A 14,890-nucleotide genomic window follows, 5' to 3' on the forward strand; every position below is an offset into this window, starting at 1 on the left:
AAGGATGAACATTTTACAGCTATTTGACCAGTCCTCAGAATTTGGATTTGTTGCCCTTTCTATTTAAGAATCACTGAAACCTGTATGCAGTCTGGCTGGTGTGCCGGGGGAAAACCCACCTTCTATCCCAAGTGGTGATTGTGTGGCAGGAGCCCACTTGTGCTTTTTCAGTAGAACAGCTGAGCTTTGCAAGAACTGGCTGGAGCTCTGCAGTGGGCTGGAGCCTGGCCCAGTTGTGGGAGCTGTTAATGGCATGATTGAAGCCTTTAATTTAATCCTTTACCAGCAGTTGTGCTGATTAGTATTGGAGCTGTCAGATGCCACTGTCACACCATTGCCCTTCAAAGCAAAACTTGCTGCAGCAGGAACTTCCATTTGCTCCACTTGGGGCTGTTACTGTTGACTACTCCATCTGCGGCATAAGAGTTTCTAGTCCAGTCTTCCTCTAAATGGAAATAGAAGATGGAGAATATTTCTATCGATACTTGTGCTGATACAGATTTCTGTCATGAGTGTGTGGAAGGCAATAATTCCTTCTTAATATTATCAAACAAGGATGCTGTGTATCTTCTTTGTAAATAGTCAGAATTGTGCCAAATGGTATAATGGCCTTCAATAATAATTTTTCTCTCTGATGGGAACAATCTTCCATGTCATCTTTGGGCCTAAAAAAATACCATACAGTGTATCTGAGCTGATTTGAAATTCAGTTTGATAGTAATAATCATGTGATGGCCAGTGATGAAGACTTAAATAAGTAAGGATCTGGCCCAAAGCACCCATCAAAGATAGGCTTCAGTTTCAAAGGTAAAGAGAGAATGGCTTATTTAAAAGTCTCTTTAGCAAAGGCAGATTTTATAGCAGTGAGGATGTATAAATACAGACTAGCAGTTTGTGGGCTAATCTTTTTTTTTTTTTTTTGCATTAATAGGGTTAATTTGTTTTGGGTTCTCTTGTTCAAGAAATTAATTTCTCCCTCACTTTCTAGAAGACTTTGAAGTTAGCATCCAACTATTCGCCTTTGTCTCTCTTCCCTCACCCCCTCACATTCCTGGAGTGCGTTTATGGAGGTTGAGAGCAAACAGTTCAGTGCCTACCTCCAGGGAATGAATTTGTATTATCCATCTTAATTTTCAGGTGTTCAGTTTCGCATACCTACATAGTAAACAAAACCAGTTTGATTTCAAGTTAAACATTGAATCTGCTTTTTAAATGGTTATAAAAGTCAGATTAGAAAAAGTAAAAACCAAGCACTTTTCCCAGCACGACCAGTTTCTTTCCTGCTTCAAGTGTGTTTTTTTTAAAAAGGATCCTGAAAGAAACTGCTTCTTCAAAATGAGTTTATGTAAGCAAAGAGTCAGTTCCCCATATGCTGACACAGGTTTGTCTGATAGAGTTTTTTCAAAACCTCTTTTCATCTGTATTCCCGCTGTTAGCACTGTCAGAGCGGCTGAAATGGGTGTCAAACCCTGCCAGCCCTCCGTGTTTACAAGTGATGACATAGACAGCATATCTCAGCTTTCCGACTGGGGTCTTCTCATGAAATAATGAACACAGGAGTCACTAAAGGGGAACTAAACTGGATTTAAAACCTTAAACTGAAAGTGCAAATCATCAGAGAAGGCCTACCAAGTCTAAAACACTGTTCAGGGATGGGTTGAAAGCTAGGGCTGCGAGGCTCTCTGCTGACGAAGACCTGCGTTCGGGATGTCTGCATTTCTGAGCTTGCAGCTGTCGATGTTTTTAACCTGTGAAAGAGGAAAAAAGAGGTACAGTTTTACTGTCAGTTGGAAAGCAGAAATCCATTTTGCTCAAATGTTTAAAGTTTTGACATAATTCTTTTTGCATTAAAGGATGCAACAGGAGGCTGTTTGAATTTCTTCATGGAAAGCTGAGAAAACCAATAAATGTGCATCCAGGCATAGCCTCATGATAAGACTGCTTGTTGAGGATGTTGGGAAATGTGGCTCAGGTCCTGGCTCAGCTTAACTCTCTCTTACATGGTTCTCTTGCCTCTCTTTCCTGTGTTCTGGATTCTTTCACTTCTCTAAAAATCAAATAGAAAAATCAATTTCCTGAGCAGTAGCACTAAAACTTTCAGAAATTCTGTGCTGGGTGTGAGAAAGTCTTAAATCTGATAGATTTTCTTCAGTTAAATAAAGGTTTTGGTCCTGTTCTGAAAGGTTCAATTTGATATTTATAAGAAAACACCGAGAAGGTGTATACGCCTCTATACATACAGACTGTTTAAAATTGGAAACTTGGATACAGGTGCAGATTTTCCTGGAAGGTGTATGAAGCCAAGAGGAGGTCATGAGCCCTGAGGAGCATGGCCTGATAGCAGCAACAGGCAGCCCAAAGGGTAGCAGTTGTAGAAACAAGGTTAGCACCAGGTTTCTCATGAATTGGTGGTTTTCTTCTAGTGCCCATGATGCTGTCATATTCTGCATTTTTATTTTGCCCATCCACCACAGCTAAGGGATCCAGCAGAAAGAGACTAATCTCTTTCCCATCTATTTTGTTTTTTGTTTTGAGTCTCTGTAATGTGCGGTTTCTCAAGTAACTGAGATGGGGAGATCGGTCCAATTTTCCTGCCACAGCCACTCTGCACATTACACTGAGTGTAATGATGGAAGTTTCTGACACAAAATGCATTGCAGGTCATCGGCTTGATATAAATTGTAAAAAAAAAAATTAAAAGTGTGTGGGGGGAAGTTTTAAACTAAAATATGCTTTGGTTTTCACTGGATAACTTATGTAACTTTTTTATCTGTCTCCTTGCTTTCCCAGAATGAAATTAATGCAAAGTATTTTTTTTTTTCCTGAAATTAAGGACTTCATTGATGGTACCCCCATGCACCTATGGTAACATTAAAAAAAGGAAAACTTCTTTGTGGATTTCTTAATGAGTAGTGCTTTCTTCTGATTTACTTACTCCTGAATTTCACCAGGGCTTTTAAGGCCTTAGTAACTCAAAGTCAACTGTAGTTTGTGTTTTCTGCTGTAGGTCTTCTGATGATTCATTGGTAGCTTATTGTTTGTCGCAACTTAAAGTGAAAACAGTGTAGAGTTTTTACATGTTAGCACCATAAACGATGATATGAAAGGGAGTAGTTGTAAAAATTCATCAGTATTACAGTAACAACCCGTTTCACAAGAATCCCTTGAGCCTTGAGTGTATTGATTGATTCAGTGCAAAAGCTTCTACTCATTTGCAGTATAGATCATCTGAAATTTTGTGTGCTGGAGGCACAGTATTGGCCTGTAGGTGTACAGATACTGTATGAATACTAATACACGATGCAGTGGACCTGTGTTGTTAGCCTGCTTCCATGGTACATCTGTTTGAAAGGATTTGTAGCACGGCTGTAGAAGTGTCCTGGAGGCATTGGTCTTAGCCTGGGCTTCCCTTCACTTTCCTTGCCAGTTTTCAGAAAGAAAGTATATCTTTTGTTGGTCTTGAAAGTATTGAAAAGAAATTGAGAAAATGGCAAATAAGCATAATACAAATGTAGTACAGCTTTGTGTACAGGAAAATTAAAAATCGTAAGATCTGAAAAGTGTTTCACAGATGGAAATGGAGGGCATCACTGACCCCAAGGAACGGGTGTCCTGAATTTGAAGAGCACATAAAAACAGATCAGAACCATCAATGTTGGGAAAGAAGTTTGACATATTTTGCTGTGGCTTTTGAGACGAGGAGCACCTTGTGGTTATTTTTGTCTTATCGGTGATGCTGTGAGTGCTTCACTTCAAACCCATTCTAAATTCCTGGCCCCACAGTTAGAGGAAATCCAGGTGCAGGGTGGTGGGGGGGGATATGTTGCTCACAGAGATGCTGGCCTCCTCGTTGTTTGAGAGTGTCGGTTCAGGTGGTGGCTGAGGACGAGGTACCCACACACTGCCGTATCCATCCTTCTCAGAGGGCCAGCAGCTGGGCAAAGAGTCTGTACTTGGCTGCCCAGACTGTTCCTACCCCAAAGTGCGCTGTAACAAACTTGTTTGTTTAGTTTATTCATTTATGTTCTCCCTTCCTTGTGTTGCTTTCCCACACACCTAAACCCTCTGCCCGGGAGAAGCACGGACTCTCCCTGGACCCTTTGTCACCTCCTGCACAAGAAGGGCCCCTTGCTTTGGGCTGTGTCCAGTTGGGCTTTGCCTCATGCCTCCATCACCTGCATCATGTCTTGATCCCTCTCTGTCTTTACATTTAACCATTCTTGACATGGTTTGTTTGGTTTTTTTTTCATCCCTCTGAAACATTACAGCTCTTCCCAATGCCCTGGACACCCTCCCTATCTTAAACTCCTCCCTGTAAACCCACATCTTTCACTGTGATTTCCGTCATTATTTCTCCTCACAGAAGTTCTTTTTGGCCTTACCTGTAAAATAAAAGTCAATGCTGACAGACCTGAGGAATTTTAGGCAGCGATGGCAGGTCTTACTCATCCTGTTTATCCCAGCAAGAGCTCTGGTAGAGATGCAGTTAAGGCAGCACAAGAGCGCTTTACTATTTTACCATTTGGGTAATGGGTGTAAAATACATCAATCAGAGGCCTGCTGTGTCCCAGTCGCATATATACGCTTTTATATTAGTATGTTTTTAGCACAGAGACATCTACCGTAGTTCTGGGCTTGCTTCATCTTGTTTGGAAAATTGATCAGAAGGTATTTGATTTCCCTGCTGCAGAAGGCTCTGTTCTCTTATCGACTTTCCTTTCTCTGATGCTTGTTGTTGGTGTGTGCTGTCTTTGCGCTGTAATTTCACTGGATTCAGCCCCTATTTGTTACGAGTGGATTTATGAGTTAGCACTGCCTCGCTTTTCATTGTTACAGAGCTTTACAAAAGCTGCAGTTTCTTTGTAAGTGCTAATGAATTATGTTTTTCAAAATTGTCGTGGAATGTTTTTCAGCCCCTGTGGCTTCCCGCCTTAGTGTTGAATGCAGTGTATTTGAGATGGACAAAAAACCCTTCTGTTTTTATTGTTGGCAGAGGGGAGGGTGTCAAACGCTTTCCCCCGTGACATGTTATGTTCAATAGATTCCAGCATGGGCATCAAGCTGAGAGGTGTGATTTTTTTTTTTCCCTACCTAATATGGAAAGCAGGCATGTGAATGCTGTAGCAGCGTGTTCTCTCTGAAGCTGCATTTCATCAGTAGTTAAGCTAAGTGTTTACCTACGGCTGTACTGCTGTACAAGGCACCGAGACACTTGAACTGTTATTTCATGTGTAGAAGTATTTATTATTTGAAATTCCATTTTTAAACCATTCCTCCAGCACCGCTCCTTTCCTTGATCCAGAGTTTTGCTGCTGCTGCAGGTTGTTATCATCTAGCTTGTGTCCGCTCTGGCTCTAACCTGCAGGAGTAATGCAACAGAAAGCCTTCACTCCTCACTGAAAAGAAGTTTTAGATGCAAAATGGGAGTTTTACTAATCTCTGCTGCTGGAAACTCACTGAGCTTGCTGAGGGGGTTGCCACAGGGATAGGCCTTTTCTGTTTCTTTTTTCTGACCCGTGACCTATCGCTAGTGTCTTGCAGGCAGTTCCCCTTGCACATCTGCATACCTGTGCTGTCTGCACAGGAGCTTCCCTTCCCCTTCTCCAGAACCTCTGCAGAGGCTGAAATACGGCTTGTGGTGGCGAATGCCTGGTAGAATGGTTGCTTTCAAAATAAGACAAACTCTTGGAGACCTTCAGTGCTCTGGCTGTCTTTCAGATGTAGCTTTGTTTCATCGTTTCAGAAGCTAGACTAGAACATGCAGTGCGCATTCAGAGGAAACAGGGAAAATGTTTGGGGGAAGAGACTGCCTGAATTTTCTCACAGAAGTTTTCTGTAGGTGTCTTATTTACACCTGGTAAAATGGTTTCATAAAATTATTTATAAATATGAGCATTTTAGCTGTCTCCTTTTCCACCAGTTACGTCACTGAATTTTCCCAGCACTCACTCGGGTCTCACTTTGCACATCTGCTGTCAGCACAGTGAGATTAATCCTGTCTTGGGATCTGCAGAGGAGTGTTTAAATTTATAATTCAAATGGATACAGCTCCTGTGGCAGAAACTGTGAAGAGGTTCATGAATTTCTGATTAGAAGGGATTCATTCAATGAATATAATTTCCTAAACTCACTAAGCTGTGGTGTGGAGCATGAGATGAAGCTTAATGTTTAGGTAATTAAAATATGTTTTCCAACCTCAATGATTCCCTAGAATGTGTGAGCCCTGCCCTAGGTGCCCAGGTTTCCTTTTGGATGCTCTTCTCTTCTGTGCTTGTGTATTTCAGGAGCAGAACAGCAATACCTTCAGACAGGTGGAGATGTCCTTATCTGTTATGTTACATACAGAACAACTGAACTGAAGTTATCACAGGAGGAAGAGGCCCTCATGAATTCAAAACCAGCCATTCCAGTCAGGAAATGTGTTTCCAGCTTCTTCCAGCACTATTTTGTGCTTTGTACTTTCTTCATGTATGAGTTTTTCAGGCTTAGCTCACAAATGATTGTAAAACTGTTTTGAAGAATTTTAAAAGGAAGGTAATATATATAACCAAAATTGCGATACTTAGAAGTCTGCAATAATTTGAAAAGAAAATGTATCCAAGGGATCACATAAATCACGCAAAGTAAGCAGGAGAGTGGCCTGTGAAGAAAGCTTCTTTCTTGAGCCCTGGGGCAAACAACTTGAGGCTTGAAGCATAAGTCACAAATCCTGCTTGTTAAGCTTACAACTCGTGTTTTCTTTCGAAGTGAGAGATTTGTCAAAAGCACTTTGCCAATTCGTACTTCTGCGCCAGAACTCCCAAGCCTTACCAGTTCACCTCTGCAGTGGCTTTCCGCAGCGCCCGCAGTGCAGCAGGGCTGGTGATACCGGGGGTACCTGGGCAGCGCGGCGCCTGCGGACCTTCCCTTCCTCTAGCTGCTGGATCACAGCTTCACCCAGGACCCCAGGCCTTGTCCTGTGGCCATCCTCTTTGATCCTGGCAGGAGACAGGAAGGAAATAGGACTGCCAAGAATATGGCTTTAAAGCTGGGTGAACAAAATGTTTCTCCAAGTTGAGATTGTTTTAAATTGTCTGTAGGTGACTTGATAGAGGAATCCCTAGTTTAATTTCAATGGGCTTCACTCTACAGTATATTAGCATTACTAATTTTTAACAGCTCCTTCTGGCTTTATTATCTGTATTTGAGATTCTGTGCTTTGCTAACCTTGTACGTCAAGGGGAGGTGGGCAAGCTGGTGCTAAGCCGCCATTTGCCATCCCCCTATTGTGTTCCCTGGGGGTTGGATACAATTCATGAGTATCTCCATTTCCCTAGAATTGTCAGATCTTAGTTGCTGTGATTTAACACGGTATTGGACGTATGCAATATGCACCAACAGCGTCTGGGTACAGGATGAGTGACTCAGGCAGGGCCCCTTAAATCTGGAAACTGTGTAAGTCAGACACTTTTGGGAAGCACTGAATTTAATCACATCAGCACTTGATTGGGTACTTTCTCAGATCATTGGGGTTTTTTGCACCAACCCTGCATAGTGTATAGGTGGCGTGAATGTCTGCTACACCTCAGACAAGCTTTATGGGCACACGTTGAGAGCAGTTATCTAGGGTAGCAGACTGCTGGGATGGAAAATGCCTGTTGCTCTGATGCCTGCTTTGTCTAGACCAGAGTCCTGGAAATGCAGGATGGGGATGTCTGTTACTGCAGTGGATGTTTCTATAAACCCAGGCTCTCCTCTACTGAATTTTTAAGATTTGGTTCAGAGGGGTGGAAGATGTACTTTCATGAAACTAATCTTTGAAAATATTCTTTGGAAAGATGTTTTAGCATGCTTGAGAGCATGCCAATGGTACAACATTTGTTCAACCTTCTAGAATTAGCCCTTGGTATAAAAAAGGCCCTGATCCTCCTGGATTAAAGTCAGCACAACCTGTGGATTTTAATGTGAGGTTTAATGCATTTTAACCTAAATAAATAGAACTGCTTGAAGATCTGTGTTAGAGATCTATGCCAGAAGTTCAGTCAAGAGTAGTATTTTCCCAAGTATTTTCCTTTGGTTTCTTGTCTAATAATAGGAAAAATATCATTCTACTGGAAAGGCAGGTAGGTAAGGTATGTTAATCACAACAGTACAGGACTATCAGGTGTTTTGCATTCCATCATTGCAAAGTAGAGCTTTTGAGGAGGGAGAGGAGAGCTGTCCTTGCCTCTGTCCTCCAAAGTCATCTTGATCCTATAAAACCGTTCCTGTTCTAACAGGGTGGGCTTGACAGTAAATGAGAAAAAAGAAAGCAAATACAGTCAGCTTTTTTAGGATTTTGTTACATGGGATGTAGCCGGCTATTCAGTTGAATAGTTCTAGGCTGAAAGTAGTAACTTTCCATCTAATTGTAATCTCAGGCTACAAGTTCACAAGCAACTGCTCAAGCAAAAGACTTTTATAAAGCCTTGGGAACCCAGGTAGCATCTTGTAAATGGTAGTTTACAAAACCTAGCATATTAAAAAAAAAACCAAACAAACAAAAAACAAAAAACAAAAAACAAAAAAGCACTTGCAGCAAGCAGCTTTTTAAGGAAACAGATAAAATGTGAGAAAGTTGAGATCTAGAGGCATGTTGGGGACACAGTGGATTCTCCTGACTGGCTACATAAAACTTAAAGATGGGATAGCTGATAAAATACTTCTTTTTTTAAATCTGTGCAGCAGTGTGTGGACAAACAAGGCACTCGTGAATTGGAAGTGTTTGGAGCGTGGGGCTTGTCTTTCCCTCCTTCCTCGTGGACTGCTAGGCAGGGGTGGGAGAGTGCCTGAGGAAGATTTGCAGCAATGTGCCTGCAGTCTTTTCCAGATGCAAGACTTTCTTGGATTCCATTTTGACGGAGCTGATGGGGAAAGAGAGGGGTGCCTAGTGCCAAATAGCTAATTTCACTGTCCTGATCTGTGAATATCTGTGGAGTTTCCCTGGGCTAGGTCTAGCTTCTGTTTGGCTGGAGGAGTCCTGTTGGATCTGTCTGGTTGCCTTTTCATGCTATCGAAAAAGATCAGCAAAAGCAGATATGCAGACCATGCATGGTCAGGCAAAATCTCCCATCTGGGCAATGACCGTGTGTCAGCCCTGTTTACAAGCAAGCACATGGCCGTGAGCCATCCTGTGCCCGCTGGCTGCTGTGGCCAGCAGTGCAAGCCGACTCATCGCACTCCTGTGATGGCAGAGTAGGCTCCTCGCTACTCTAGGTCTCGCAGACTTTCTGGGTGGGCTAATCCAGCACGGCTTTGTGGCAGTCAGTGCTAATTTCCTGTTTAGTATTAAAAGGCCGCATTTCCAGAAAATTGTGTCTGGTTTTCTTTTTTTTTGTGTTAAATCTTGGGAACGTTTTGTCACTCTTTCTGTAAACAAAGGGCATAGGAAGTACAATTTCACAGAGATAAGAGATTTACATGTAGACTGAGGAATGTGTGAACAAAAAGACCTCCAGTATTGAGAAATAAATCCATGTCCTTTTTTAATTTTTTTTGGAGGGCGTATACTACTGTGGTTGCTTACTCAGCTATGATGGCCTTTCGGTTGCAGTACTGACTTTGCAATAACTTCATTAGGAGTAGGACTGGCTGAGAATAAAATAGCTGTAAGTAGTTTCCCCCATGACTTCACATACAGATCAACCAGCAAAGTGCAGTTCTCAGTACTGACAACTGTAATTTCTTCCTCAATTCTAATTAGAGTTTTCCCACTGACTTCAGCTAGAGTTGTTAATAGCAGGTGCCTTTTAGGCAGCTGGCTTGCAATCTTAAATTAGATACCACCAGTGCAACTCGCTTCATCTAACTTGAGGCAGCTGAAACCCGTCAGGCAAGTTGTTCTGTAAGAGTTAAGAGTCACAGAATGGCTTTGGTTGAAAGGGACCTTAAAGATAATCCAGTTCTATCCCCCCTGCCATGGGCAGGGACACCCTCCACTAGCCCAGGTTGCTCAAAGCCCCATCCAGCCTGGCCTTGAACACCTCCAGGGATGGGGCATCCACAGCTTCTCTGGGCAACCTGGGCCACTGCCTCACCACCCGCACTGGAAAAAATTTCTTCCTAATCTGTAAGTCTACCCTCTTTCAGCTTAAAACTGTTACCCCTCATCCTGTCTCTCTTCATTGACTGCAAAGGGAACCTGGATGATCAGGTCTTGTAGTGGACAGTTATATCATAGATGTTTGAAGGAAGGCAATTTGAATTCATCCTGTTGACAAATCTGTGTGTGAGAAACAGGCCTTGCTGAAATGTGTTAGAATCTTGAGAGTATTTTTAGCTCTGAGAATGCTGTTTTAATGCCAGATTTTGTCTATATATTCTTCCCAAGGGTAAATTTTGGGAAATTGCACTTGAACTTCTCTAATAAATTGTGTGATGATCTAGTGAAAAGAACACATTTCTGTTATGTTTTGAATCACTTCTGTCTGGCAATTTTACCTTCTGTATTGTTCAGTGATAAGGATGGCATGAGCTGTTTTACTGGAGTTCCTCCTGGAGAGGTTAATGTTTCCTATTTTAATGGTTTTGAGGTGGTCCTAGTTTCTGTTACCCAGTTTCTTCTTCTCTTTTTCTCTCCTTCAGATTTCTTCTTTCTAGTGTTTGTATATTTCATTAACCTGACATCTGTTCTGTTTTAGGAGAAACCTGATGCCAGCCCCACATCTCTACAGCTGCGATCCCAGATTGAGGTAAGGACTTTGATTTGGAGCATCCCTTTTTGTTTGTTTGTTCTTTAATTTGATATTCTGCATAACTGGGCAAAGGCTGCTCTTGTGTCTGCTCTCATTGCTATGTGTCTTCTCTTGCAGGAGTCACTTGGTCTTAGCAGCACCGCGTCAACACCCGACACTGAAAGAAAGTAAGTGAAGGCTCAGGAGGTGAGAAAGGAGGGAGGGGGAATTTAGTGTGTTTTCTTTTTCCTTGGGGTAAATTCATTTTAGATTGTGTTTGTACTTCAAGATTTAAGATACAGCCACTATTAATGAAACCTGTTTTGGAACCTGCTCCTTCTCTCCTTCTCTTTTGGCCTTTTATTATTTTATTTTGGTTTTTTATGTCAAGGGAGGGTTATCTTTTCTCCCCTCTGTGAGCACTTGGGGTGTGGATACACCAATAAGACTGGCAGTCTTTTTTGAGGAACATCACTGATTACACATTCTCTGCAAATTAAACCTGCTTAAAAATAACTTTCTGTGACTAGACTTAAATACAGCCAAAAAGAGATAGGCAAGGGGAAGGGAGAGTTACAAACTGAAATCACTTTCCTTTTCCTGTGCTCTCCTGGGTTTGTAACTGTGCTTTTGAAGAAGGTGCCAAGGGAATGAAGTATTTAAAACCAAGTTAAAAGGAGCTTTGATTTTAGCTGTCCTTAATAAAAACCTCTCTGTGAGGACTGAGAGGTTTTCTGTTTACTGTCACCTCCTGCTGCAATGTGTGTGCTTGTTTTCTGCGCCTCCTTCCTTTGATTGCAAGATCCTGGATCCCTACTGCTAAGGGTAACGTGCAGCACTGCTTGAAGACAACTGGCACTGTATTTCCAATTGCCTGCACTTTGTGCTGGACTGGTTCAGAAGGAGTACAGGAATCCAGTTGTGATGGGACGCACTTTCGTAAGGTTTTATAGTCCCACATTTGTATATCTTCTAGTGATTCAACACTGGATGGTAATAAGAAGGTTGTAAGAAATTGCCGCCCTTGCTCTTGCTATTTCAGTAGAAGGACAGTCAGTCCCAGAGGGAGCTGTGGTAGATGGAGGATATGGGACTTGCCAGAGCACTGGCCCTGTGGAAGTCCGTTGTACGGTACAGAACAGCTGCTTAGGGGCTTTCCATGGGATCACCTGAAAGCTGGTTCATGCTAAAGATCTTGGAAAGCTAGAAATTATCATTTAGAGGTGCCTTGTCCCTCTTCATCACTCAGAGAGAAAGCAGTGATGGTTTGCTTAATGTGGATGCTCATTTTCGAAACAGCTTAAGATGGATAAGGTGAATTTTAGCTTGGGTACCATCACTGCCCCTATGTTACATGCTCTTCACAGAGAAAACCTAGAAGGCTTACAGTTTAAAACAGGTGCTTCAGATCCTGAAACATGGAGAAGCTTTCTTCAGTGTTGTCAGTGCTCAGTCTAACATTACAATGAAACTATAAGTGCCAAGTGGATGGGAACGTTATGGGAACTGTAATCTAGGAAGTAAGCCTCCAAGGTTATCCTGTAATCATCATACTTTTGTCTCCGTCTCAGAGCACTTCCCCCATGGGTAAATATCATCATCCCACCTCAGGTAATAATGAGATAAAGATCTCACAGGAGAACAGCATACAACTGGGAATAAACTCCTCTTACAAGTTCTAGCCAGCTGTGTCTCTGTGTAGGTGTTGTACCACAAATAACTGAGTGAGAAGGCAGTATCTACAAAAACATCTTCTGAGGGACTGTTCTGAGAGAGTCCATTTACCTCACTGAAAGGAAATTAACCTCGTTATCTTAGTTCAGATGGAAGGGACCTGTGATATTTGTGGACCTTTCAAGAGTGGAAGTGTCCCGTTTGAGGTTTTGTCTGTCAGTTGAAGGGTGTATGTGATTAACCTGATCAGATACATGAAACTGCGCAGGGCAGGTTGTGTCAAATATTTGCACAATAAGAAACAGGGCAACATGATGCATGTTAATTGGTCAGAGTGTTGAAAATAATAAATGGTATCTGCTCAATACTATACAAATTATTTAAATCAAAATTATACAGGCCTGTGCCTATTAGTGACAGCCTGCTGCAGCAATGCTGGATTCATCCCTCTGGCTTGGAGAGCTGAATTGATGTGGGAATGCCTCTTCCAGGGAGGCAGAGTTTATAAAATTGATCTGCAGGAAAATGACCACTTCAAGTCCATCCCATATGTCTGTACTTGCAACTAACATGTTCAATTTGATGGGCTGTGGGGGAGGATGGCAGATTGGCCCTAGAGGGTTTTTTTGGGTTCTGTTTTTAGTTGTGGATTTCACCAGAATTTGCTGTGTGGGCGTGCTACAAGACAGGAAAGCTGGTCTCTCTGGGGACACTGCTTTTGTGACCCCCTCATGCTGCATGAGCAATCCAGGGTAAACCTTTTACAAAACTTCTTTTATTGTGAGAAGGCTCCAGTGTGCCAAACCTGAAACTTGATGCAGATGTGCATTGGTTTCTCATATTGACAAAGAGATTTGGGGGGCAAAAGGAACTGTTTGTCCCAAAATAGCCATCCACATTTTCAGGAGCTGAAAAATCCTTTGTTGTGAGTACTCTTCCAAAGCCCAAGAAAAAGTTATATTTCCACATATTGAAAATAAAAATATTTTCTTAGGTGAGGTGAGGCGAGTTGTTTCTGGTCTGGCATTCAGAGTGGGTTGCTTCAGAAAGTAAAAGCAGTCCCAGTGAAAAACCTATGCTGGGATGGGGAGGAGAGAGCCAGCGGCTGGCTGGAACGTGGTCACTCTCGGTAGCTCCCTCGCTCAGCATTGCTGCCTGCACACCCCACAGCTTCACACTACCAGGGTCTAAAGTTTTAAAATAACACACCTGGATGCTTGTTTAATTTGCCAGAGTTAAGAGATTACAGACAGAAGGAGGCTTTGAGGGAGCCTGGAAGAAGCTGTGTTTGTTTTAACCTGGTTTGGTTTTCCTTTTCTGTGGTGCCCAACTGAAGAGAGCGCCTGACAGGCTCCGCTGTGCACCGCACTGAGAACAGATTAGCCTTGGTGCTCTGTGGTAGGAAAAAATCCTGTTTGTGTGGACAAGCAGCGTATGTTCGGTCTTGCCTTGAGTCTTACTAACCCTGCTGCCCAGTCTGTTCAAAGCCAGCATGAAATTAGTCTGTGCCCTCAGTCCAGCAAGTTGCTCAACAAGTATCTGTCTAGTGGGTGATGTGCTGTAACACACAAGAGCAGCTGTAGAGCCTGGAGGGAGGCAAAAGGGGTTAAACAAGCCTGGAGGCAGAGCTGCTTGTCTTTCTAGTCTTTGTCTCTCCAAAAGGCATTTGGGGCAGTACTACCTTCCTCTGTTACCGACATCACTGTTCCTGTTAATTAGATGAAGCTACAAAAAAGACTGCACATATGAACCTGCTTCGTGCATTGTCAATGCCCTACCAAAGATGGTTTTCATTTGATTAATTCTGACAAAGAAAGAAGAATCTTTGCTGTAGCAAAGGCCTCTGAGATTTGTGTGAAGTAACAGCAAGGGTAGTGATGTGGCCTGAAAAGCTATCTGTAAACAACAGAAAACAAAGTAATGTTTGTTCAAGCATCGCCTCAGAATTGCCCTGATTTTTGGGCCCTACTGGAGTTCCTTCTGTAAATTGAAACAGTTGGGCAGGCTTCCGAGTCGTATAATATTCAGCAAATAACGCAAAGCATGGAATGAGATGTTTGTAGCTTTCTCTTCTTAATAATAAATGTAATTTCTTTCTGCCCTTTTCAAGATTCCCATCTTTTAAACTGCAATCTTGCTGTCATTTATGGTGCCAGTGTAACTTTGCAGATTCGCAGTGTGCCTTCAGCAAAGTGGCAACAGCATCTTTAACAGTGATATTATTCATTTTAAACAAAAATCTCCCCAGAACTGCTGGTGCTTCCATATAGACACAGTGACTTCAGCTTTTGCTAGAAGAATCATTGATAAAACAAATATGCAGTAAATGTGTTGCTAGCAGTTACTGTTGCTTCTTTGTCCCCATACCATGTAGATCTGGGGATGTATTGTATATACAATCCCTATTATTTCCAAGTGATGGCAACACCCCAAGGATGTTTACTCAGGCAGGGGACTGAGCGGGGTTTTCTCATAATTGTAAACAGAGCATTTAAAACAATGTAATCCAACTTTTAGCCCATTCC

The 14,890-nt window shown here is 42.3% G+C and overlaps 1 protein-coding gene across 1 annotated transcript in view; it reads left to right on the forward strand.

Annotated features, from left to right (window-relative positions):
• Window positions 1-10,658: 10,658 nt before the first annotated feature.
• Window positions 10,659-14,890, forward strand: part of SASH1 (SAM and SH3 domain containing 1) — a gene marked incomplete at its 5' end in the record, with an annotated part of 61,386 nt that continues 57,154 nt past the window's right edge. Inside the window, 2 exons of the mRNA XM_010077717.1 lie at window positions 10,659-10,709; window positions 10,830-10,879. Of these exons, the coding sequence (XP_010076019.1) occupies window positions 10,659-10,709; window positions 10,830-10,879 (101 nt within the window). The remainder of the gene's footprint in view (window positions 10,710-10,829; window positions 10,880-14,890) is intronic.

This window comes from Pterocles gutturalis, unplaced genomic scaffold, assembly GCF_000699245.1.
Source record: "Pterocles gutturalis isolate BGI_N339 unplaced genomic scaffold, ASM69924v1 scaffold2011, whole genome shotgun sequence".
NCBI lineage: Eukaryota > Metazoa > Chordata > Aves > Pterocliformes > Pteroclidae > Pterocles > Pterocles gutturalis.